At 43.4% G+C, this 22,821-nt stretch overlaps 1 protein-coding gene across 2 annotated transcripts; it reads right to left on the minus strand.

Moving 5' to 3' along the window:
• Positions 1 to 1,932: 1,932 nt before the first annotated feature.
• LOC114365366 (cytoplasmic dynein 2 heavy chain 1-like) lies at positions 1,933 to 22,209 on the minus strand. Of its 2 annotated transcripts, none has more exons than XM_028321919.1 (35): positions 22,145 to 22,209; positions 21,206 to 21,329; positions 21,011 to 21,118; positions 20,776 to 20,932; positions 20,225 to 20,432; positions 19,925 to 20,099; positions 19,635 to 19,787; positions 19,343 to 19,515; positions 18,919 to 19,021; positions 18,645 to 18,782; positions 18,075 to 18,223; positions 16,802 to 16,925; positions 16,602 to 16,715; positions 16,291 to 16,504; positions 16,130 to 16,215; positions 15,129 to 15,272; positions 14,606 to 14,771; positions 13,750 to 13,915; positions 13,159 to 13,357; positions 11,935 to 12,149; positions 11,457 to 11,553; positions 11,240 to 11,376; positions 10,629 to 10,838; positions 6,968 to 7,181; positions 6,722 to 6,822; positions 6,485 to 6,641; positions 6,229 to 6,383; positions 5,545 to 5,632; positions 4,738 to 5,239; positions 3,925 to 4,034; positions 3,632 to 3,795; positions 3,149 to 3,272; positions 2,648 to 2,797; positions 2,443 to 2,562; positions 1,933 to 2,355 (listed from the first exon to the last, which is right to left on the minus strand). In XM_028321919.1, the coding sequence occupies exons 1-35, from the start codon at positions 22,201 to 22,203 to the stop codon at positions 2,149 to 2,151; spliced, it is 5,511 nt and encodes a 1,836-aa protein (XP_028177720.1). In that variant the 5' UTR covers positions 22,204 to 22,209; the 3' UTR covers positions 1,933 to 2,148. The 2 variants fall into 2 exon arrangements, with proteins under 2 accessions (XP_028177720.1, XP_028177728.1); XM_028321927.1 differs by lacking the exon at positions 22,145 to 22,209 and adding an exon at positions 21,607 to 21,682.
• Between the last annotated feature and the right edge of the window lie 612 nt (positions 22,210 to 22,821).

Genomic DNA, 22,821 nt, shown 5'->3' on the forward strand with positions numbered 1-22,821 from the left:
ATATCATTTTAGTATTAAGCATCATTATTTTTGAGCACTATATAAATCAATCATCATCCTTCTCACCAATTAACTATTTTAAGCAATTGTATTTTAATGTTTTCTTTTGCTGGTGAGAAAGATGTACGAGCTATCGTACATTATTACTTGCACATTTCCTTTTTATATAGTTAAATCATTTATTGCTAAGTAGGCGTTAAACACTTTACGTATAAGTTTGACCTAGTTTTAATTCACGCCTGTAGAATCACTTAGTAATAAATCAGTGTATGAGCAGCACTCAAACGGGTCGGTTTTATTTAGCACTCTTCGGAGTAACCCATCCCTCATCAGCAAGCATAGCATAGCAACTATTACACTCATATTTGGGGAATGTACAAATGCATCATGAGTCGAGTCTTATATTAAAAGGATGCCAACGATTTCAAGGTCACCCTGTATAATGACAGTGTTACTGTGCGAGCGTGGTGTTACCTGCGTGAGCGTGGTGCGGCGGGCGCGCGCGTGCGCGGCGAGCACGTCGGCGGCGTGCGGCGCCAGCACGAGCGCGGGCCGCGCGCGCCCGCTCCAGCGCGCCGCCCTGTATAATGACAGTGTTACTGTGCGAGCGTGGTGTTACCTGCGTGAGCGTGGTGCGGCGGGCGCGCGCGTGCGCGGCGAGCACGTCGGCGGCGTGCGGCGCCAGCACGAGCGCGGGCCGCGCGCGCCCGCTCCAGCGCGCCGCCCTGTATAATGACAGTGTTACTGTGCGAGCGTGGTGTTACCTGCGTGAGCGTGGTGCGGCGGGCGCGCGCGTGCGCGGCGAGCACGTCGGCGGCGTGCGGCGCCAGCACGAGCGCGGGCCGCGCGCGCCCGCTCCAGCGCGCCGCCGCGCTCACCGCCTCCGCCCCGCCCCACCAGCCCGCCCCTATGACGTAAAACGATTTTACGTGGTTTGGTTTGGTATCTATTCGGAGTAGATGCGTCGCGCCACAGAATATAATAAGTACTACGTACAGAAGTTTTACTTCGCGAAGGTATTTAAAAAAATGTATGCTCAATGTCATTAACAATATGGTGTAATTTAGCCTGTCTCAAGAGTCAAGCACCATTTTGTTGACAGACGTCAGTGATCGGCACTGCGCCGAAGCTATAGGGCTGACTTCGGTAAAATGATGTGACGTGAGGTGCCAAACTGCGGAAAATGGCGGAGGAAATACATGATTTCTGGGGATTTAGCATGAATAATCATGAATAATATTAACTACTTATTTACCTCTCAGTGTCTTGAGGCAACTTAAAAAAGTACATTCTGTGTTTTTATTATTATTTAGGCAGTTAAATACTGCACAGTATTTAGTACTCTATTTTCTTTATTTTCTTCCATCATACACAAGAATACGCGTGCGTGAGTCAATATTCGCTCGTATGTGAGGCCTTGTCGAATAGTATCCTGTAGGTGGGCCATCGTGCGTGTTCGGTTTTCGATGTAAACTCGCGGAGATGAACAGGCCTGGTCGCGCTAAAAAAACCCAGCCCTGGCGGCGGCGTGAGGTTTTTGAAGTTATATTAGACGCGACCCTCCCCGGCTTTGCACGGGTGCTGAGTATACATATAAACCTTCCTCTTGAATCACTCTATCTATTTAAAAAAACCGCATAAAAATCCGTTGGGTAATTTTAAAAATCTAAGCATACATAGGGACAGACAGCGGAAAGCGACTTTGTTTTATACTGTGTAGTGATTCCGATGAAGTTTACGCTCCACCCCGCGCCCATCCAGCTTCAAAGCCCGAAATCTTTGAGCTCGAGCAGCAAAATCGTTTCGATGATCGTTTATGAGTCCGCTTCCAACATCAGAACTCTTGAAACCTATCTGATTGCAGCGAGTGGTGAGACGGAAACGAAATATCTCCGAAACTGTTCTCTACCGCCCTGATTAAATATTAAATTTGTACTCGTAAATATCAAAATGTGCACATATCTAATACGGAGATATCAAAATGGAGCTAAGATAAGGCAACGTTCATAGTCATGTTGGGTCAATGCGAACAATTTGTTAGTGTGATCCTTTACAGTGGTCTACTACTAAAGTGACCCACTCATAACCTATAATAGGTAAACTGGCTTAAGTTTACCGACCATAGGCCAACGATAGGCAGAAGTAAAATTAAGAGTCCTTACCCAACAGTTCATCAACGAACGCAATAATGGCCCTGTACAAAGTGTCAGGTCGCAAAGCAGCAATGGCCACCACGGCTTCGAATGAACTCAGTCGCAAGCGAGAGACCACGTTGAGATCGCCGGACGATAAGAACTCAGTCCATAGATCAGACTTTTGCAACGACAGCTTGTTGAAAAGGTCTTCGTCGACAGTCTGTAGAAAATATTAAAAAAATCATTCATACAAGGCTAATCTAAAGCAAAGCCATCAGAGAACACAGGTTTCCATGGAAGAACTTACCTTCAACTGAACAATTCTATTGATCCGATCGGTTGGTATCCACGAGTACATTTTCTTGATTTCATCTATGTTCCTTTGTTCATCATTTCCAATCACATTACCAAGAAATAGTTGCCAAAGCTGTAAATAATGCGTTATTCATTAAGAGCGATTACATACATAAAATATTAATTTTAGATGGTGATGTAACTTTCTAGATATTTACCTTGTCTGGCATAGCTTCGGAATAAACTTGCTTCAATATATGCAAGACAATAATATATTTATCCTTCTTATGAAGTCCTAGTAGAACTCTTTCTATAATTCTTCTAGTTATGAATTTGATCACTTCGTCATTATCAATTTTGTTAGGATCCTGAAAATGAATGATATGAACATAAAATCCACAGATGTTATCTAGCTATATCACAATATAACAAGCTCGGCTCTATGTGGTAAATAAAAGATTACAAAAGTAATGAGTTACTACACTAGCTTTTACCCGTGACTTTACCCGCGTAAAATCAGTCACATATCGTTATAAATTATAGCAGTAGGTAAAGTTCGGTCGCCGAGCACATAGAATTTCGTCCAATGACCCAAGCTACCCATCCTTATCGCTCGCGCGTAATTATATTGATGTCGCGACTGTGCGACGGGCGGCCGCAGTGAGTGTGCGAGCGCGACCGGACTTTTGTAGTAGGATAAGCAGCAAACAAAATGTTACCCCTCTGCGTAGAGCGTCGACATAAACTTCCAATACCACGTCGACTGGCAGCGCCAGGAGTGGGCGGTGCACCGCCAACCTCTTTACTGCCAGCGCGAGAGACGCGACGCGAGCGGCGCTTGGCCTGTTGACAGTGGCGGGTATTAGTATATTTTTAGGTAGGTAGCCCCTGCTTACTTTAGCAAATTTCATAGCATTGATTTTAAATCAAAATCAATATAACAGTTTGTCAATTTTGTCATGTAGGCACGGTACTGCCTTTTGCATATATGCACCATTCCTATCTAAATAAAATAAAATAAAATTTAAATCAATCGTAGGCGTAAGTATACCCGATTGTTTACCTGAATTTATCCAGTTTTGGACTATCTCTGGACCAGCTAATCTTCATAGTATAATGTATTGCAAATCTTTGTACTTACATGTTCGTCCGCTGTCTTTTCGTACGTCATAGTGTTTTGACACATTCAATCATAGACTGACCTGTAGGTGTCACAGGCAGCTCGAGTGCTAGCAGAGATAGCGTGCGCCGCCGCCAGCGCTTCGGCTATGGTGGCGACCGTCTCGCGCGTTTTGTTCAGCGAAGCGAGTAGGTTCGCGTCGTGTAGAATGTCGTTGTTTTTCGACAGATCTCGTAGGAGATTTTCCTAAAAAGTATATTCATTTTTATAAACTTTATTAGTTGTGTAAAGTCGTGGGTTAACGTGGTAAAGATACATAATATATGGAAAGTTCCTGAATGGTATTTCTAATTATATTAATTTACTCATTCATACCTGTAACTCATATTGCTGCTTTTGAAGAGTAGCTTTTTTCAGCTTTATCTCTTTAGATTTTTCATTAACTTCTGGATTCAATCGCTGCAGAGCGTAGAACACCAATTGATCTGGGAATAAAAAAATAAATGATAGGAAAGATGTCGAAACAGAGCATACAAGTCTGAAACACATCTGAAGTCTTGCTGAAATTTGACGTCACAAAAAACCTCCTATGCCACTCTCATAAATCAGACATTGACTCAGTTATGCGCTGGACCTATAGCTACGAAGCACTGTATGTATACCTGTCGTTTCTCCGGTATCTAGCGCTTCTGGCCCACTCGCTAATCGCTCATTGGGGCTCGACAAACATCGACCTATTCGATGGGCTTATACCGTGTCGAGGGCGGGACAATGTTACTCGGGTCGAGCTTCAGTTAAGTCCGTCGCAGAAGCGACGAGAAGCCCGCGTCATGAGCGTCAGCTGGATGCCTGCATCGGCCGCTGGCTGAAGGAATCAACGATGTATGTACCTGTGAGAGCCTTGAGTCTCGCGGTGAAGTGCAGCGGGGATTGGCGGGCGGCGTCAGAAGGTGTCATCCGTGGTGTGATTGTCAGGCCCCAGAAGGGGGAGAACTGAACATAGGGACAAGGACGAAGAGTAAATAACTTTTAGGGAGTGAAGAAGTGTGGCGCGGTGGAGTGCTATCTGCCCTCGGCAGCCGCAATTTCGCGCACACCTCCCGCGATTCGGCCAGTATAACCGCAAGGTTGGTATGGCAATGGGTGGTGGTGGGTTGAACTACACCCGAGCCTGGGAGCCGCGGGTACCTGTGAGCGCCTCGAGCCGCGCGGTGAAGGGCAGCGGGGACAGGCGCGCGGCGTGCGGCGGCGGCAGGCGCGCCCCCACAGACACCAGCAGCAGCCCGCCCAGCCCTGCTGCGCGCCCGAGCCTGGGAGCCGCGGGTACCTGTGAGCGCCTCGAGCCGCGCGGTGAAGGGCAGCGGGGACAGGCGCGCGGCGTGCGGCGGCGGCAGGCGCGCCCCCACAGACACCAGCAGCAGCCCGCCCAGCCCTGCTGCGCGCCCGAGCCTGGGAGCCGCGGGTACCTGTGAGCGCCTCGAGCCGCGCGGTGAAGGGCAGCGGGGACAGGCGCGCGGCGTGCGGCGGCGGCAGGCGCGCCCCCACAGACACCAGCAGCAGCCCGCCCAGCCCTGCTGCGCGCCCGAGCCTGGGAGCCGCGGGTACCTGTGAGCGCCTCGAGCCGCGCGGTGAAGGGCAGCGGGGACAGGCGCGCGGCGTGCGGCGGCGGCAGGCGCGCCCCCACAGACACCAGCAGCAGCCCGCCCAGCCCTGCTGCGCGCCCGAGCCTGGGAGCCGCGGGTACCTGTGAGCGCCTCGAGCCGCGCGGTGAAGGGCAGCGGGGACAGGCGCGCGGCGTGCGGCGGCGGCAGGCGCGCCCCCNATCGCCTGAACAATTACAGTATCAAATTCTAACTATATCAAGTCAACTACAGGGTGATCTCGCTATACCTGTAGAACAAAATCACTTTACCGACATTTATAAAATGTTAAAGGTGTCATCGAGATTACATAACAGCTATCTAATCATTTTAGGGCGAGCGAAAGNGCAGACACCAGCAGCAGCCCGCCGCCGCCCAGCAGCAGCGGCGCCCAGCTTTGGTGTATCCCGTCCACGTCCGTGATCACTAGCGTGCGTCCGAGCCTGGCGAAAAAGCGGATAGATAAATTAGATACTCTTTATTTATTTATTAGGTACACCAACAAAGTCACATACTTAGTACAGTTATACATTTTAACATGGTACGTATATGACCTCAATTACAGGTATACACAGCATTTCTTTTTTCAATGTTAGGGTAATTATACACTAGTAAAAACAAAAATCTATTTAATAATCAAATGTCAATGTGTATCATTTAGTACCAAATAAATATTTTTTCTTTCTTTCTTTCTTTCAAATAGAGTAAATTAAGTAAGTTTATTGCACACCATACACTGACAAAGAAAAGAAGGAAATTATAATAAAAACAAGCGAGCATCGAAGGTCGCCAACTCGTCTGACTCAACAATCCAACAACGCCTGGACCAATTTTACCAATGCTTTTTTTTTAATGTTCGTTGAAGTTCAATGATGGTTTTTACGGCGAGATTTGCAAAATTCAACCCATAAGTAAGGTACGAAGTCGCGGACAGCCGTTAGTGATGTATAAAACAACATCTGCCAAACGTAACGCCTGAAAATAAAAAAAGACGTGCCGAAAACAGATAAATTACACTCTTTTAAAAAAGCGTACTTACCTGACAGCGTACTGTACGGTAGTGAGTAATTTTTCACTATGCTGCGAAACGAAATCGCACTGCGATTCAGCTAGCGTGTTTTTCAACCAAGCGATCGCCTCACCATCCGGGTCGATAACGAGCGGAGTCAGGCCGCATCGCTGAGCTTGCAGAACCTTCGTGATAAAAAAAACAAATTATTACCATTTTCGACAGTCGCATGATCTGATGGTTCTTGCATCAAACTACAACGTAACCTTGGTTTCAATTAATTTACCTGATCAATGAGCACGGCATTCTTGATAGCAGACGAGTCTGATGGCAGGCCATCCGCCTCCCATTTCAGTTGCTTCTCTGGCGTCGAAAGGAAATTGAGGACTGAGAAAGACTCATCATCGAAACCGATTAGTGAACCCCATTTCTTTAATTGTTGCCTGTAAAATAAAGAGCTATGATATTGGGAACTGAATCATAAAATTAAATTTTATTACTTATAATATTTTCCTTTGTTTACCTTGCTTGCTGTTCAGTTACATCAGGCAAGTAGACTACATAAGCAGCAGCTAGGAGTGAGCGAGAATTCAGTTGTACTATTTCTTTCGATATATTTTCCAGCTGAAAATAAAAAATACTGAATCAATTACATATCATAATGAGATCGCCTGATCTCAGGTTGAGATCTGCGTTATCACGTGAGTGGTGGCTCAAAATGGCATAACTTGCTAGACTAATTAGACTAGATGTAAAATAGCAGTCTTACGTCAGTCTCCCACGCGTCGTACTCTTGTGCCAGCGTGGCGATGAGCGCGGTGGCGGCGGCGATGGTGCTAGTAGCATTTGAAAGGGACAGCTCTAGCGCGGCCGCGTCTCGCGAATGCTGGCCCAGTTGCTGCTGCAGCGCTGCTACGCGCTCCTCTACTGTGGCCAGTCCGCTGGATAAAGCGTGCAGCTGCTCCTCGGCGGCGACAAGATTCCTGAAAGGTGATACGTGATAGAATTTAAAAAATGATTTACTGTAAGGATGTGGTGGCAACACACACTTGGGCAGGGACCAGCGTTGCCAGACGTCCCGATTAAAAAATAAAATAAATAAATTCATAAAATTGGCGGGACGTCCCGATTTTTAAATCAAATTTAAATGTCCCGCGCGGGACAGGCTCGGTCCCGCTTTTCGGAGAGAGATACTCACTTCACCAGACTATTGTTTGAAACGCCATATTATTCTAAAGAATAAAACTTTTTTAATTTCGATTTTTGTTTTTTTTTTTATTCTAAAGACGAATTTAACGATAGAGTAAATCTGATTTAAAATATTATTTTTTTGTTAAAATACATTTTCTATGGCTACTTTTGCTATCTCCTCACATAACGTAATTTTAAGTTTAATAAAAAGATAAATATTTGAAAACCTTTGATTATATACGTTTTTTTACTATGTCCCGCTTCTGACGGAAGAATCCCGCTATTTTCACTCAAAAGGTACCAAAGTCCCGCCTTGGCGAAAAAACAAACTGGCAACGCTGGCAGGGACTATGGCTGCTGGCTCCCTAGCCAGCAGGCGCATGCGCACTGTTGCGGCAGCGTAGGCCAAGTTAGCGAGCACCTAAAGGGGATTGATGGAGGCGTCGAAAAAGGCCTTAACGGCCGAATACTGAAACACTACTCAAATCTGTCACTCAGCTGACGGGCTCCTAAATTTAAGTATCCTTCAATTTTAAATGGTATTCTCAAACGCCACTCAACGGATTTGAAGCCGTGATCAGCTAAGCAGCTCTCAAATGTTTACCTACTGGCAACATTTACCAAAAAAAGTATGTTTTCATTTACACAAATGATAACTTTACGTTTTTTATCCATTACACGCAGCATCGTTCGGTTATGTATTGTCTTTTATGGAAATATACTCAATCAACTTAACATAGAACAGTTTATTTTTAGTTTCTACTAGCTGACCCGGCGAACTTCGTACCACCTCAGCGTAGAGATTTTCTTTATATTTTTTTCCGTAAAAACCTTGTACAGAGTATTAGAATACTACAAAAAAAATCCAAATTCAAATTGGTCAAGCCGTTTTCATGTTATGTCGTGACAACGGAAAACGGGTTTCATTTTTATATATATAGATTATATATAAATCTAGTTTTATCATATAAAAAAATTAATGCTTGCATTTTTATTTAATTAAAAAAATAATTTTAAAGGTGATACTTTTTATTGTTGAAATCTATTAAGTAGCGATGGTGGACCGAAACGTAACCACAATTGACATTTATCATTGTTGACAAAGCATCAAATTGACAAATCAACAACTCTTGGAAATGCTGCTATGCGATGTCCCCATATTCCTCAGAAATAGGCATGTTTATATAAAGCGATTTCATAGCAGCTATTTTGATTGTTACTTTATGCACTAGTACGATGCACAGTTGACTGTTCGATGTGGAAGATATCACCTAGTACACGTTCATAACTTCCCGTTGCGTAGAACAGTAGGGTTATAATAAGTATTTGGTCCACTGGTTGTATGGCGTTTGGTGCGGGGTTTCAAAGAGCTTCCAAATTATGAATCCAGAATAAACACCATTTCTTTAGAGACGCGGAACCTCGCTCGGAATTGCATGTCATTATAATAATATTTTTCAATAGCGTTCAGCCTTTAATAGTGAACATTTAGAAAAACGTATAACTTGACTTAAATATGTTAAAAAATTAGTTAGAAAAAAAAATTGTTGAATATGTTAAAAAAATAGTTTTAATTTAATATGACATTTGTCGATATGTCCCAACACTAACATTTTTGTAACTCGAGATAACCTTGTAGAGACGTCGTTAATACTCTAGCTTGATTTTTATAATTTCGAATTACTACTTATTGGTGTAATTTAACGCTGCATTTACATGAAATTAACATTTTTATTGGAAGCACTGTCGTCGAAAATATTGTTTGTAGGTCAGATGTGAATTATTTCTTGTCCGCCAATATTTAGCTCTCATTGATCGCTACTACAAAGTTATGTCGTTACTTTTGATGGCAGCTGTCATTCTAATCAAGCTATATTGGATAGACTATAGTAATAAAACAGTTGCGGCAGTGTAGTGAGTCTATTATCTCTGATTTCTATGCTCTGACGTTATACAACGTGTTCCATTTGTTTTCCGGAAATTTTAGGGGTATATTCTATAAATAAAAACTAGTTAAAGAGTCTTAGCAACATGTGTTTTTAAAAGCATATTTTTGAAGATATTGTGGATTGCAGATTTAGAAGATACCTAGTTGATTTAGATTATAGCACAGAATAATAATAATAAGTACTACGTACAGAAGTTTTACTTCGCGAAGGTATTTAAAAAAATGTATGCTCAATGTCATTAACACTATGGTGTAATTTAGCCTGTCTCAAGAGTCAAGCACCATTTTGTTGACAAACGTCAGTGATCGGCACTGCGCCGAAGCTATAGGGCTGACTTCGGTAAAATGAAGTGACGTGAGGTGCCAAACTGCGGAAAATGGCGGAGGAAATACATGATTTAGCATGAATTATCATGAATAATATTAACTACTTATTTACCACTCAGTGTCTTGAGGCAACTTAAAAAAGTACATTCTGTATTTTTATTATTATTTACGCAGTTAAATACTGCACAGTATTTAGTACACCCTTTTATTTATTTTCTTCCATCATACACAAGAATACGCGTGCGTGAGTCAATGTTCGCTCGTATGTGAGGCCTTGTCGAATAGTATCCTGTAGGTGGGCCATCGTGCGTGTTTTGTTTTCGATGTAAACTCGCGGAGATGAACAGGCCTGATTATAGTATCATCAATATAGTTCTTTTTTTCAAAATGAGGGGTTTCGCGAATGAAAAATCTGCCAGATGGCAATACGTAGACGCGAGGTCCAAATGCTGCATGATTGGTTATTTTTGACATGACATTGACAGATATTGACAGACTTTTTATTGATAAGTGTATGTAAATTATGAATTATTTCAGTGAAAAATTAAGTTTTTAAATAATTTCGTATGAAAAAATGAGTCGAAAAAATTTTTTGAATTTAACAAAAAATGTAATGCCATTCCATTCGTTGAAGTGGTCTTATTAATACCCTAGAGTTCCAGGAAATCAAAAAGAGCACGTTGTATGTCACTGTCTGAGTTAAGCGCTAGATCTATAGCAGTGGTTCCCAAACTTATTTAGTCTACTGCCCACTTTGAAATTAAATTATTTTTTAGCGCCCCCCATTTTTGTAGTCAAGAGTCGAGCTCAGTCGATGTCTAAGAGTCCTCCTAGTAGATGACGCCTCCCAAGCCTCTACACCGTCCCGATTTTTTTTCTGGGTCTCTTACCGCCCCCCTTTAAGCCTGCAGCGCCCACAAGGGGGCGCCCACTTTGGGAAAGACTGATCTATAGCAACACTCACTTGTGCAGGCGCGCCTGCTGAGCCTGCAGCGGGCGCACGCGCGCGGCGGCGGCGGCGTAGGCCAAGTTGGCGCGCACCCAGGCGGCCAGGGGAGCGCACGCCGCGCTCGCACGCTTGGCCGTGGCCGGCTCGAACGAGCTGCCGCGGGTTTTCAACAGCTTCTCCACAGATTCCGCCGCCTCGGGACTAATCTGACTCGCGTCCATGCACCTGAAGAGGACCGTCTTAATCAATACGAATTTTTAGACAATTTCTTACTCCATCTTTATGGATACGATATTAATATTCATTTTCGGCGATTCGATTACTTGGTTCACTGTTTTTTTTAAACTAAATCTGAAATCATCACATTATTCTAACTTCGTTAAGGTAGACTAACCCTCTCCCTGATGATTTGTGCCCTTGCAGGGCGTCACGTCATGTATATTATTATTCTACCTCTATTTTATAACACCACTAGAAATTTTAATGTTACATGTAATACTCTTTGATACCAAATAAATTTTTCTTTCTTTCTTTCTTTCTTTAATAAACGTTTTGAATTTGAATTCGTTTGCTCTAGCTAAAAGTACATTTAGATAGTTAAATTTTCTCTACTCTTTAATAATTACCTAATGTCTTCTTTGACTCCGCGTTTCGATAGGAAATTTTTCATAGAATGCCAAGAAGTGTCGGCAATACCCATAAGCCGGAGCACTCCTTCCAGCACGTCCCGTACGACATCTGGCGGAGCTCGCAACGATCGTATCTAAAATGTTATAACGTTTTGTTTTATTTTATTTTACGCTCGACGTGTAAAAAGTAAGTCGTATAAAGCAATATAAATACCTCGCTCAGAGATTCAGGGCGTATATCTCCCACAGCCGCCCGGGCAGCAGCGATCACTGGTTCTACTGAAGCTAGTTCAGTCTCGATCTCTTTCTTTCTGTAATTCGAATGCATTAAGAGTAGGCGCACACCGTTGATTTTTCGTCGGCCGATTTAGTCGGGCAGTTGATCAGTATGGGCATGTATGGGAGCGCGCACACTACGCCAATTCGATTTGGCCGATTCTTCATACAATCTAAAATCGGGCACAACTATCGGCCAACTAAAAATCAACGGTGTGCGCCTACTCTAAATGAAACAGTCAACACGTGATTGATTCTTTGACCATCACATGAAGCTTTCAATGATGAATATAAAATAAAACACCTTAAACCTGTCTTTATGAGATTTTAACCTTGATTTCCTTTGCTTTACATACAAAACAAAAAGGTTACTGAGGTTAACGAACATTTTAGCTGAAGATTCTACCACTACATACCGTATCTGTAGCTTCTCATTCTCAGTCTCAATATTGTTCTTGAGCGCGTGCATCTCCTCCCGCTGATCGGTGTTGGCGCGGACGGTGGCGGCGATCTGCTCAAGCGCGCGGTTTGCGCTCTCTTGCTTCTCAGCCAATGCGGCTTTTTGCTCAGCCGCTTCGGCTTGTAAGGTCGCTACCTCGCTGCGCGCTTTGCGTAGCGCTTCTACGCCGGCCTATAAGATGTGTAGTGATGAATGCATTTATTGGTACAAGAAAAAACAGTGATTAAGGGTTCGTGCACACCACGTTTGAACGCCATCGAAACACGTTTTACGATCGCGTGATAGCTGCTAGATTTTCAAATCTTTCAAGTGATAATATCACGAGCACAGCAAGTTTCTATTGTATGAAACGCGCGTCGAAGATGCCTGAAAACGTGGCTTACATGGGTTCTATTCATGTGATGATAAACGCACATTTGCCTTTTATGAATTGAATTAAGAATTGAGCGAACTAAAAACAGAAAATTAAATATTTATAAAAAAGACAAATAACTATACAGTCCTATCAACTTAAGCTGAGAATTGCATTTGTGTGAGTGATCGCCAAAAGTACCGTTAGTAAAACACATACAAATAAAATTAATGTTTTATTAAAAGGAAGTCTATAAAACACTTGCTACCAATTGGGCCGATGTAACGACACTTGACACATCCTTTTAAATAAATAAATAAATAAATAAAAACAGGTCCTCGCTCAGCATATGCCAAGGCACGAAGTACCTCGACGCTGATATTCTGCGAGCACCGTTTATAGAGAGGGCGTTCAGCCAGCCTTATAAAATACAACAAAAAGACAAACTTTATAAAATTACAAAATAAAAACAGACTAAAAACTTTTCGTTCACACCTTTAAAATACGTATTCAATTTGCATAAAATTTCTTTCACTTGGCTGCTTAATGGATTTCGTACAGGAAATTCACTTACAGTAGGAGCCATTTCACTAATATTTGGAACACAATTACATAAAATTACACGTATCTGCTACCAGTACCGGGGGTGAAGTGAAGTATGTGAGCGACAAGGAAGCGGTGCGTGGCGGACGCGCCGCGCTTCAGGCCGCTTGCTATAATAAACCATGCGCGGGACGCGCCGCGCTTCAAGCCGATTGCCACTCTAAACTATCGGTGTGCACTCACACAAATGCAATTCTCAGCTTAAGTTGAGAGGACTGTACATACCGATAGCATGTTCTGTCTCTGAGTTAAAGCCTGCTTTTTCCTGTTCACCAAATTGAAGTACGTCTTGATGAAGTTGATGTAACGACACGGCGCGCGCAACCAATTCGCCTCCAGGCTCTCGTATATTTTGACAAAGCCCTCCGTGGGTATAGTTTGAAGCTCCTCTTTAGATACTTCAGTTATGCTCTCTTTAACTAATCTAAAATCATATTAATGACATTAAAATCTCATGCGAAAGCAAATAAATATTTCTGATTTCTGCAAGCTCTGAAAATATCTAAAATAATGCAGGGTGCAGGAAGGGGCACATGATACACTCGTAACGCGTAGTGAATGTGGAAAACATATTTGTGGCTTGATTGTGTAGTTTAATAGTGAATGAGAACACAAATATGATTGAAAGTAATATGTGAAACAGTGAAAACAAACAACAAAAATAAACAATGTAATGTAAGGGCGTGTCTTCGTGAATGAAACGATCTATTCTATACAGTATATTATTATATGTTGCTACTACACAACCCACTACACTACCTACCTCCAGTGCTGTAGTGCGAAAGTGCGTGACCACAATGTGCATTTCCAGGGTACCTTTGTATGACGAGAGTCGGCATCTGGCGCAGCGTGTCATCGGACCAACGCTCGAGCCACACCACGTGACCAGAGTTGTATAGCAGAGGGTATTTGTCGATCAGTTCCCACACGTTTTCCTGGTCTTTATCTAGGCAGATTACTATTCCTAAGTTCTGCTTTATATCTGGAATTGAAAAAAAAGGTACTTACAATACATTACAAGTTAGTGTTTGTTATTGTATACGCGCTCAAAACCAGGCTGATCTGAAATTCTGAGCAGGCACCGTACAGGTAACTGTACTGCCAAATGCTAATGCTAGGATGCGCTGCGACCAACTCACAAACCAGTACCAGAGAGCCCTATGCTGACACAGTAGCTGACTGTTATGTCTTATGAGTTACGATTTACACGCGCGACAGCTAGGATTATTATCTGAAACCAAAGCTAAACTTTGCAGCATGTGAAAGAAAGAAAGAAAGAAAAATATTTATTCGATGCAAGTAGGTACACAGCAAGATAATAACTAAAACTAGACAACAGAACGGGTACAAGCACCAAATGTGCAGCGTGGTTTACGCAGGCATCATGCTCGGGGCTGTGGCGTGCAGCGCTTCCACGATCAATGTACAGGTAAAGCCTGGTCCGTGAGCACGTAGAATTTTGTCCAATGACCCCAAGCTACCCATCCTTATCGCTCGCGCGTAATTATATTGCTGTCGCGACTGTGTGACGGGCGCCCGCAGTGAGTGTGCGAGAGCGACAGCAATATAATTACGCGCGAGCGATAAGTATGGGTAGCTTGGGGTCATTGGACTACGTTCTACGTGCTCACGGACCAGGCTTTAGCGTAGCCCTTAAAAGGTTATGCCTTACTTTGCAGCATATGCGGCGAGTTCTGCGCGGGCATCATACGCGCGGGCACGGCGTGGACCGAGGCGGCGGCGTGCAGCGCCTCTATGCTCGACAACTGGGAAGCTTCCGCAGCTGATTCGCAAATCAGTACCAGAGTGCGGGTGCCTTCGCCCGCTGAGTTTAAGGCCTGGAAGGAGATTAGAGAGGATTTCAAAAATCTTTTTCGTTCGTGTATATTTTACAAAAGAAATGTTCATATTTACAGAGTTGACGTCACTGAGATTGGTCTGTAATGTTACTCAGTATAATAATAATATCACGAATACAGGTCACTGCAGTTTTCTAATGCTGGATACATTTTTGTTATAGCAAAAATAACTTTAGGTTGTTAAGTAAACCGCTAAAATTAAAAGGTAAGGTAAGGTAGCCAGTTACTTTGAGGTTGAGGATTCTTCCCCTTTCAGCCTGGTCATCACTTTCCATCATGTAAGAAGATGCAGGCCAAGAGCTTCCTCGTTGAGGATAAAAAAAAACTACAACTTACGTTCTTCATGTGCGAGTAGAAGTGCTGCTGATGCGTGATGATAGCTAGAGTTGCCGGCAGCTGAGCGGCGGTGAGATGCGCGGCGGCGCGGCGGCCTACGCCCGCACTTCCCACGATTACGCTCAGACCTATCCCGCCACGACACTGCAAATGTCATATGATAGCTGTCATGTCAGGCTATAATTTGACATCTAGACATGCAATATATTACATAATAATATAGTTCCAAAATACTAAACTGTCCTATCCATGACATTGACAGTGGGGCGCCACCGTCAATATCGGATCGCTGGTTTCGATTTTTGCCATGTTGGAAACCATATAGTAGAACGATGGTAGCGCCCCCCTGTCATTGAGTTTGGTGGGACAGTTCACCGTGGGTTCTAACCGTCTCAACAGAAAATCTTCATACAGCGTCTTCCCTTTATCAGGTACCTAACTAGCTTTAGCCCGCGGCTTCACCCGCGTGAAATTTAGTTTGTCACAGATCGTCATAAATTATAGCCTATATGTTATTCTTAAATAATAATACTGTAAAGTTTCATCAAAATCAGTTCAGTAATTTTTGCGTGAGAGAGAGAGTAACAAACATCCAGACATCCACACAAACTTTCGCATTTATAATATTAGCAGGAAGTAGGATATGATATGGATATGATAGACTTCGCCAAATAAAACGCGTACCCAACGCGCGCTAGAGCGTTAGCCTGACGTCGGGATATAGCGCCGAATTGTGATAGTAGAATGTAGGTAGTTTCATGTCAAACACAGCGCTGGCGCTAGTAGTACCTACACAACGACTCGTATCAACTCAATAACGCGGCGATAGGTACGCGTTCTATTGGGCGAAGCCTTTAAACTTTAATGGTTCTTTAATGTTGGTGAAATTATGAGTGTACCTTTAACCAATCAAGAATTTATACAACAAACTTGCCAACACTGTTACATGGCTACAACTTGTATAATAAATTAGAGATGGGATAAAGAAGGAAGGATCTTACAGCTCGAGCCATAGAAGAGCACAAGGTGCCAATTTCCGCACAAACTTCTGCGCCAGAATCTCCAAACACATTCTCGTTTTCTGACACTAGAAACAAGATAAGTTCAAACATTTTATCCAAGAAATTAACTGTCATATCAATAAGTTATGTTATGCACTTACAACACTGATTTATTAACTTCTGTGTCCTTTGATACCAATCATTGTACTCCATGGCTTCCATGTAAATACCATCAGCTTTCAATTTTGGTGCAAAGTAAATCGTATCTTTTGTATTCGTTTTTAAGAAGTTTCTGGATATAGCGTTATATCTGCCTTTCTCTTCATCGGTAACTAATCTATCCCTGAATATAGAATTTGCTTCCTCTTGAATACCCTGAATAAAAATATACGATTTAATAGAAATGTTAAAATACCTAATATTACATAACGGAAAGAGAGAATCATATTTTATTTAATATTTATCGCCTCACCATAATAAGATCCGTAGAATTCGCTGGTGAGTACCACCTGACATTTTCACACCACTGCCTCAAATGATCGGCATTCCACTTATAGTGGGTTTGCGAGTAAAATGTTTCTGTCACCTAAAACATCAGAAAATGTTAATAAATATTTGTAAGTATTTTCAAATCAATTTTAATTAAAGCATTTCAATTATTTAATGTACTACCTCTTTAAACATTGCGAGCATATTCGTAGCAATATCTGCAACGTCTTTTTCTGAGACATTTTTGTCTACGTTCTGCTTCAAATAGTTTTTGATTAACTCCAATAACTCTTCGTCATCGGGTTCCCTGTAAGTAACATCACAGGTCATATCAGGCATACAATGACTAATCTATCGTTTGGTTGAACGCGTGAATCTGAGGAACTATACTAGGTCTACTGGTACGAATTTTAAAATATTAAGACATTAGACTACAACCAACAGGAGCGAAGCATCAATGAAAAATGTTGAAAAACCAGAAACTATTTTAACGCGTCCGTAGTCGCGACCACTACCATTTATAAAGTGAATCCAAAAGGCTGTTAGGTTGCTTTTATATTAAACAAGTGCTATCGCGTAGCGGGGTTTTAAGTAGAGGCCGAGCGTTGAACATGAACTCCCTGTAGCCTTATTCACGTAAAAAACTTCAACGGCCACAAATCGCTGAGTTGCTATCCTATCGAGTAATCGTTCTATCGAAGTGACCCTTGTGAATAAGGATGTAGAACTGTTTTTCAATAAGACGACTTCTAAACGTCAACGAGATTTTGACTGTGTCAAAATACGTGAATTAGGCCACTGGTTCATGTTAAACCAGAGCGGGCACTCTGACCTTACTTAGATATCGTTGAGTCGAGTGTTTGTTATTTTTGTTTTATTTTGTTCTGAGTTGCGATCCTATCGAGTAATCGTTCTATCGAAGTGACCCTTGTGAATAAGGATGTAGAACTGTTTTTCAATAAGACGACTTCTAAACGTCAACGAGATTTTGACTGTGTCAAAATACGTGAATTAGGCGACTGGTTCATGTTAAACCAGAGCGGGCACTCTGACCTTACTTAGATATCGTTGAGTCGAATGTTTGTTATTTTTGTTTTATTTAATTTTATTTAAAACTAGCTGACCCGGCGAACTCTGTTCCGCCTTAATGGCAATAAATAAGCAGACTTTTTTCAGAGGATAAAAAGTATCCTATGTCCTTCTCCTGGCTCTAAACTACCTCCCTGACAATTTTCAGCTAAATCGGTTCAGCCGTTCTTGAGTTCTTGAATTTTCATACAAAATAAATTTTATAAAATCCGATTTGTATGAAAATTAAAATAATTAAAATGAAGATATCAATTTTCTGACTTCACCATACCATTTATATGTCCATGTTAACATGGGCTAGTGTCGGCTCATATACCCATTTACCTAACACCCTGTATATAAAGATAAGATTCTAATAAAGACTCACGGTACTGCGACATGCGCGAGCGCAGCGGCAAGGCGCGGCGAGGCGGGTGGCGCAGCGGCAGTGGCCAGCAGTTGAAGGCGCGCTACACGGCACCATGTCGCACCGCCTTCGTCGCCGCCGCGGCTCCAGAACCCACCATGTTGGATTAACTGCGCACCAAAAACGACCTTATTTGTTGCCGCTTAAAGTACCTACTTCAGAATCGACAAATCTGTAATGTGTTGCTCATAAGGAGCCTTTAAATAGCTCATTAATTTTTGAGTTGAACTCACAAAGACTTTAACCGTGACACTAACATTACGAGAAGAAATCAACTAGTTTTCCTTATTACAATAATATGACGTTCAAGCACAGGTTCAAATACGAATCTGCACTGAGAAATAAATTGTGCCTGCAAGTGAAGAGTCACGTACTTGATTAAAAGTGCTTTTTTAAAGCCTACTTACAGAAATAAATGAGTTTTACTGAGTTTTTTACTGAGTTTAAACCTGGGGAGTCACAGTTTTTATGAAGTTTGAAACACGAATGATATTTTAAATCAAAGGGTAACTAACAGCTCATGACCATTACCTGCAATAGGAACTGGTGCACAGCACTGCAGCGCCATGAGTCGCTGGAAGCGCGGTCGAGCGAGCGAACCACCAGCGCCAATCGGCCACCACCAGAATCACCCCCGCTGTAACCACCACCCGAACGAACCGCATTATTCTGCAAAGAAGCATCATAGATTAATTTAAATAGGAAATACGATTTCGATCGATTTTCAGTTAAAAATGTATCGTTGGTATCTGAAAAGTCTGAACTAATAAATGTGACCATGATAAAGTGACGAAATATGATTTACCCTTTTTAATTCAGCAATAATGTCCCCTGGCTCTAGTAATGGTGTACAGTCAATCGTTATCGCAGTGAGGTTCGTTTCTTTTACTACATATTCGATTAGTGCACTGAAACAAAAAACAACAAAAATACAATCAGATTCTAGATTCTATCAAATCTTGAGCCAAAAAATCTATACTAATATTATAAATGCGAAAGTAACTCTGTCTGTCTGTCTTGCTTTCACGCCTAAACCACTGAACCGATTTTTATGAAAGGCATAGAGATAGTTCGAGTCCCGGGAAAGGACATAGGATAGTTTTAATCCCGGTTTTTGAAACAGGGACGCGCGCGATGATGTTTTTCTGTGACAGACAAAATTCCACGCGGGCGAACCGCGGGCGAAAAGCTAGTGGTTTATAAAATTTAAAACAAAGCACGAAGGTTACCTCTTAGCTGAGGCATCAGGGCCTATGAGTAGTAGATGGGAGTCTTGCGACAGCGCACAGGCTCGCACTGCCGGCTCGCGGTCCGCCAGCCGCCTCGATAGATACAAATTTTCTGATACCCACTCCTCCGGAGACACTGCACTAGTGGGCGGGGTGCCTAACGTGTCTGAAAGCTGTCAGGAAACTTATAAGAAAATCTTTTGCTACTAAAGATGTCTAATTAGCATAGTACAAGAACATTGTTCAGAGTAACTACAGCCACGTTCGTTCATTTAAAAAAAGTTCTACAAACCTCTTGATGAAAACTGTCAATAGAGTTTTCTTTAATTATGCCCATCACACTTCTTTCGATCGCAAAATACGCAATGTCTTCTGGAATGCTGGAATTAATATTCGGTCCCATATTTTGGGCAATGTATTCGAACTGAGTTATTATTTGTTTTACCTATAACAGACAATCGATAAACTCATTAGTAAAATTGTTAGATGTTAGTTAGAAATGTCAATAAACAGATAACAAATCATGAGAGAATTATATTTACTGTGATTACATTTAAATAACAATATAACACTATTACTAACCAAAGAGAAATCGTAACTTTTAACAAGAACATTAGATTGATTAGCGCGGAACCATTCCAAACATTTCTTGATAGCTCGTTGGAGAAGAGGTGCTCCAACTTTTGATGCGTCATTCTCAAGTTCGATCTTGCGCATCCAATTATCCAGCACTTCTTGGGCGCAACTGCTTTCTTCACTGAAATAAATAATTGAAACATAAAGGGTAACAGTTAATATGTCAAAATGTGATCAAATGGAAGACACCAAGATGCCAGACGATAAGTTTTCTACTGGCTATTATTTTTGGGACACCCGACTTACTTCAACAATATGATCCCCATTCGCGACACGGTCGCCGGCGACGCGTGCTCCAAGCTGTGCGTCTCAAATATGAAGTTGACGTTGGAGCCGAATTGTATGCGCCAGCCGGAAGGCAGCGTGAGCAGACGGTTGTCATCTAACACAGAGTTCAGTGCTTCTATCCACTCGGGGTCGATGTCCCCGTCGCACACCACCCATGACCAAATATCTGATAAATTATTGCCAAATCTTTATTATCTAAATGACCTATTTAGTCTCTACTCTCCACTGCAAGAACACGACCAGACCAGAGGCAAATGGAGGATTTGGCGCCCTCTTTCTATGGATACCGTAAGAGGCTAAGGAAAGGAATAACTAAAGACTAAGGAGAAATGTCGTCTGGCCTCGTGAGTGTAGCATAATATCTGTATTGCTTTAATGTTAAAGTAGTGAGACATAATATGCCTGTCAAAGTTTATCAGTCGTTGTTTTGCATACAATATAAAAGCAGCCTATGTTCAGCTGTAGATATCTTAAAGCTAATGAAATGTATTGTGATAACTTCACTGTACCTGAAGGCTGGTTAGAGACTTCAAGAGCAGTGGAGGATATGACGCCATCGGTCCACTGGCGGGTGTCGTGGTCGATGTGGCCTAGCAGGGAGTTGCGACTCATTGCTTTCGGGCAAATCACGTATTCCACTATGTTTTTGCCTTGACTTGTAAGTGCCTAATAACAAAATTAATCACATATCACAATGTTAGAGGTTTTTGGGCAAGGTTTAGTATGTACAACATAACTACATACCGATTTGAGTAGACGCCTAATCGTGGTTTTTCCTGAGCCGGGAGGACCGACGATTACAACCCCCATTCTTTGTTGCAGTTGTTCGTATATTTCTGTACATTTTTGAATCTGAAAGCATGGATAATTAAAAAAAATTACTATGCTTGTCCATAATCATAATATCACACATAAAATAATTAAAAGTAGGATGCATACCTGTGATTTGTTGTTGATCAAATGCAAAGTTTCAAATGAAGTTTCAAGGGCGCTGCAAATGGGATCTTCATTTTGTTCTTCTTTCGGAACGTCAGCGAAAACCAGCGATAGGATGTCTTCAAATCTGAGAAATTTTAAATGTGATATGATAAACAGTAAAAGCAACACAAAATGTACACGCCACGTCTTAGTTATGACAGTTGTGTAGCGTTGACACACGCTAGAAACGCGTTTTGTTTGACAAGCCAGTATTTTTACGCTGTATCAAAGAATCACACAAAAGTGGGGTTATTCTGTTTCGCGAAGCCTATCTCTCAACGTTCTTCAGTGCGTGCAGGCCCCAGTCGTAGTGGCGCTGCTCGCTTAAAAGGTGCCTGCCGCGTGTTTACATAGAAGCCTACCTCACGGCGTCCTCCTGCGTGAGCTTAGACACGTTATTGAGTGTGAGCAGGCGCCGCATGGCCTGGCGCTGCGCGGGCAGCGGGTCGCGGCGCCGGGCCGCCAGCGCCGCGCCGCAGCTGCCGACCGCTGCCTAGTCGTAGTGACGCTGCTAGCTTAACAGGCGCCTGTCGAGTGTTTACATAGAAGCCTACCTCACGGCGTCCTCCTGCGTGAGCTTAGACACGTTATTGAGTGTGAGCAGGCGCCGCATGGCCTGGCGCCGCGCCGCAGCGGCCGACCGCCGCCCAGTCGTAGTGACGCTGCTAGCTTAACAGGCGCCTGTCGAGTGTTTACATAGAAGCCTACCTCTCGGCGTCCTCCTGCGTGAGCTTGGACACGTTATTGAATGTGAGCAGGCGCCGCATGGCCTGGCGCTGCGCGGGCAGCGGGTCGCGGCGCCGGGCCGCCAGCGCCGCGCCGCAGCTGCCGACCGCCGTCTAGTCGTAGTGACGCTGCTAGCTTAACAGGCGCCTGTCGAGTGTTTACATAGAAGCCTACCTCTCAGCGTCCTCCTGCGTGAGCTTGGACACGTTGTTGAGTGTGAGCAGGCGCCGCATGGCCTGGCGCTGCGCGGGCAGCGGGTCGCGGCGCCGGGCCGCCAGCGCTGCGCCGCAGCTGCCGACCGCTGCCTTCAGCGCGCGCAGCCCCCAGTCGTAGTGGCGCTGCTCGCTTAGCAGATGCCTGCCGAGTTTTGTACACGGGAACATGAGTGAACTGGTAATATTACGGGTGGAGAGTAAGCGCTCCTGCACACGACGCCGCCGCCGCGCCGTTATGCTTTGATGGCGCGGTGGTGGTGCGGCGGCGGCGCGGCGACGGGCTTTACTCGGTGTGTATGAACAGTGTAGGGGCGCGGCGACGGCGCAGCGGCGGCGCGGTGGCGGCGTCGTGTGCAGGAGCGCTAATCGATAATAGTTTAAGTTAATTTCTATCACAAGCTTTTGCTCGCAGCTTCATCCGTCAGTCTGCCACAGAAAGCCTTTATCTCGTGCATCCTGTGATTTTTCCTAAGTGCCAAATAATTTTTATATAAATTGATTACCGAATGATCGGTTCGATCGTGCGAGGCTCTCAGGCGCACGATCTAATGTGGACTTGCTGACCATGTTCGATACATGATGGATCAGCGCCGCGGGGAGCGGGGATGGGGTTCATGTCTCTACTAAAGCCTGGTC

The sequence above is a fragment of the Ostrinia furnacalis genome, unplaced genomic scaffold, assembly GCF_004193835.3.
Source record: "Ostrinia furnacalis isolate ACB-3 unplaced genomic scaffold, ASM419383v2 OfSCF0447, whole genome shotgun sequence".
Classification (NCBI taxonomy): domain Eukaryota; kingdom Metazoa; phylum Arthropoda; class Insecta; order Lepidoptera; family Crambidae; genus Ostrinia; species Ostrinia furnacalis.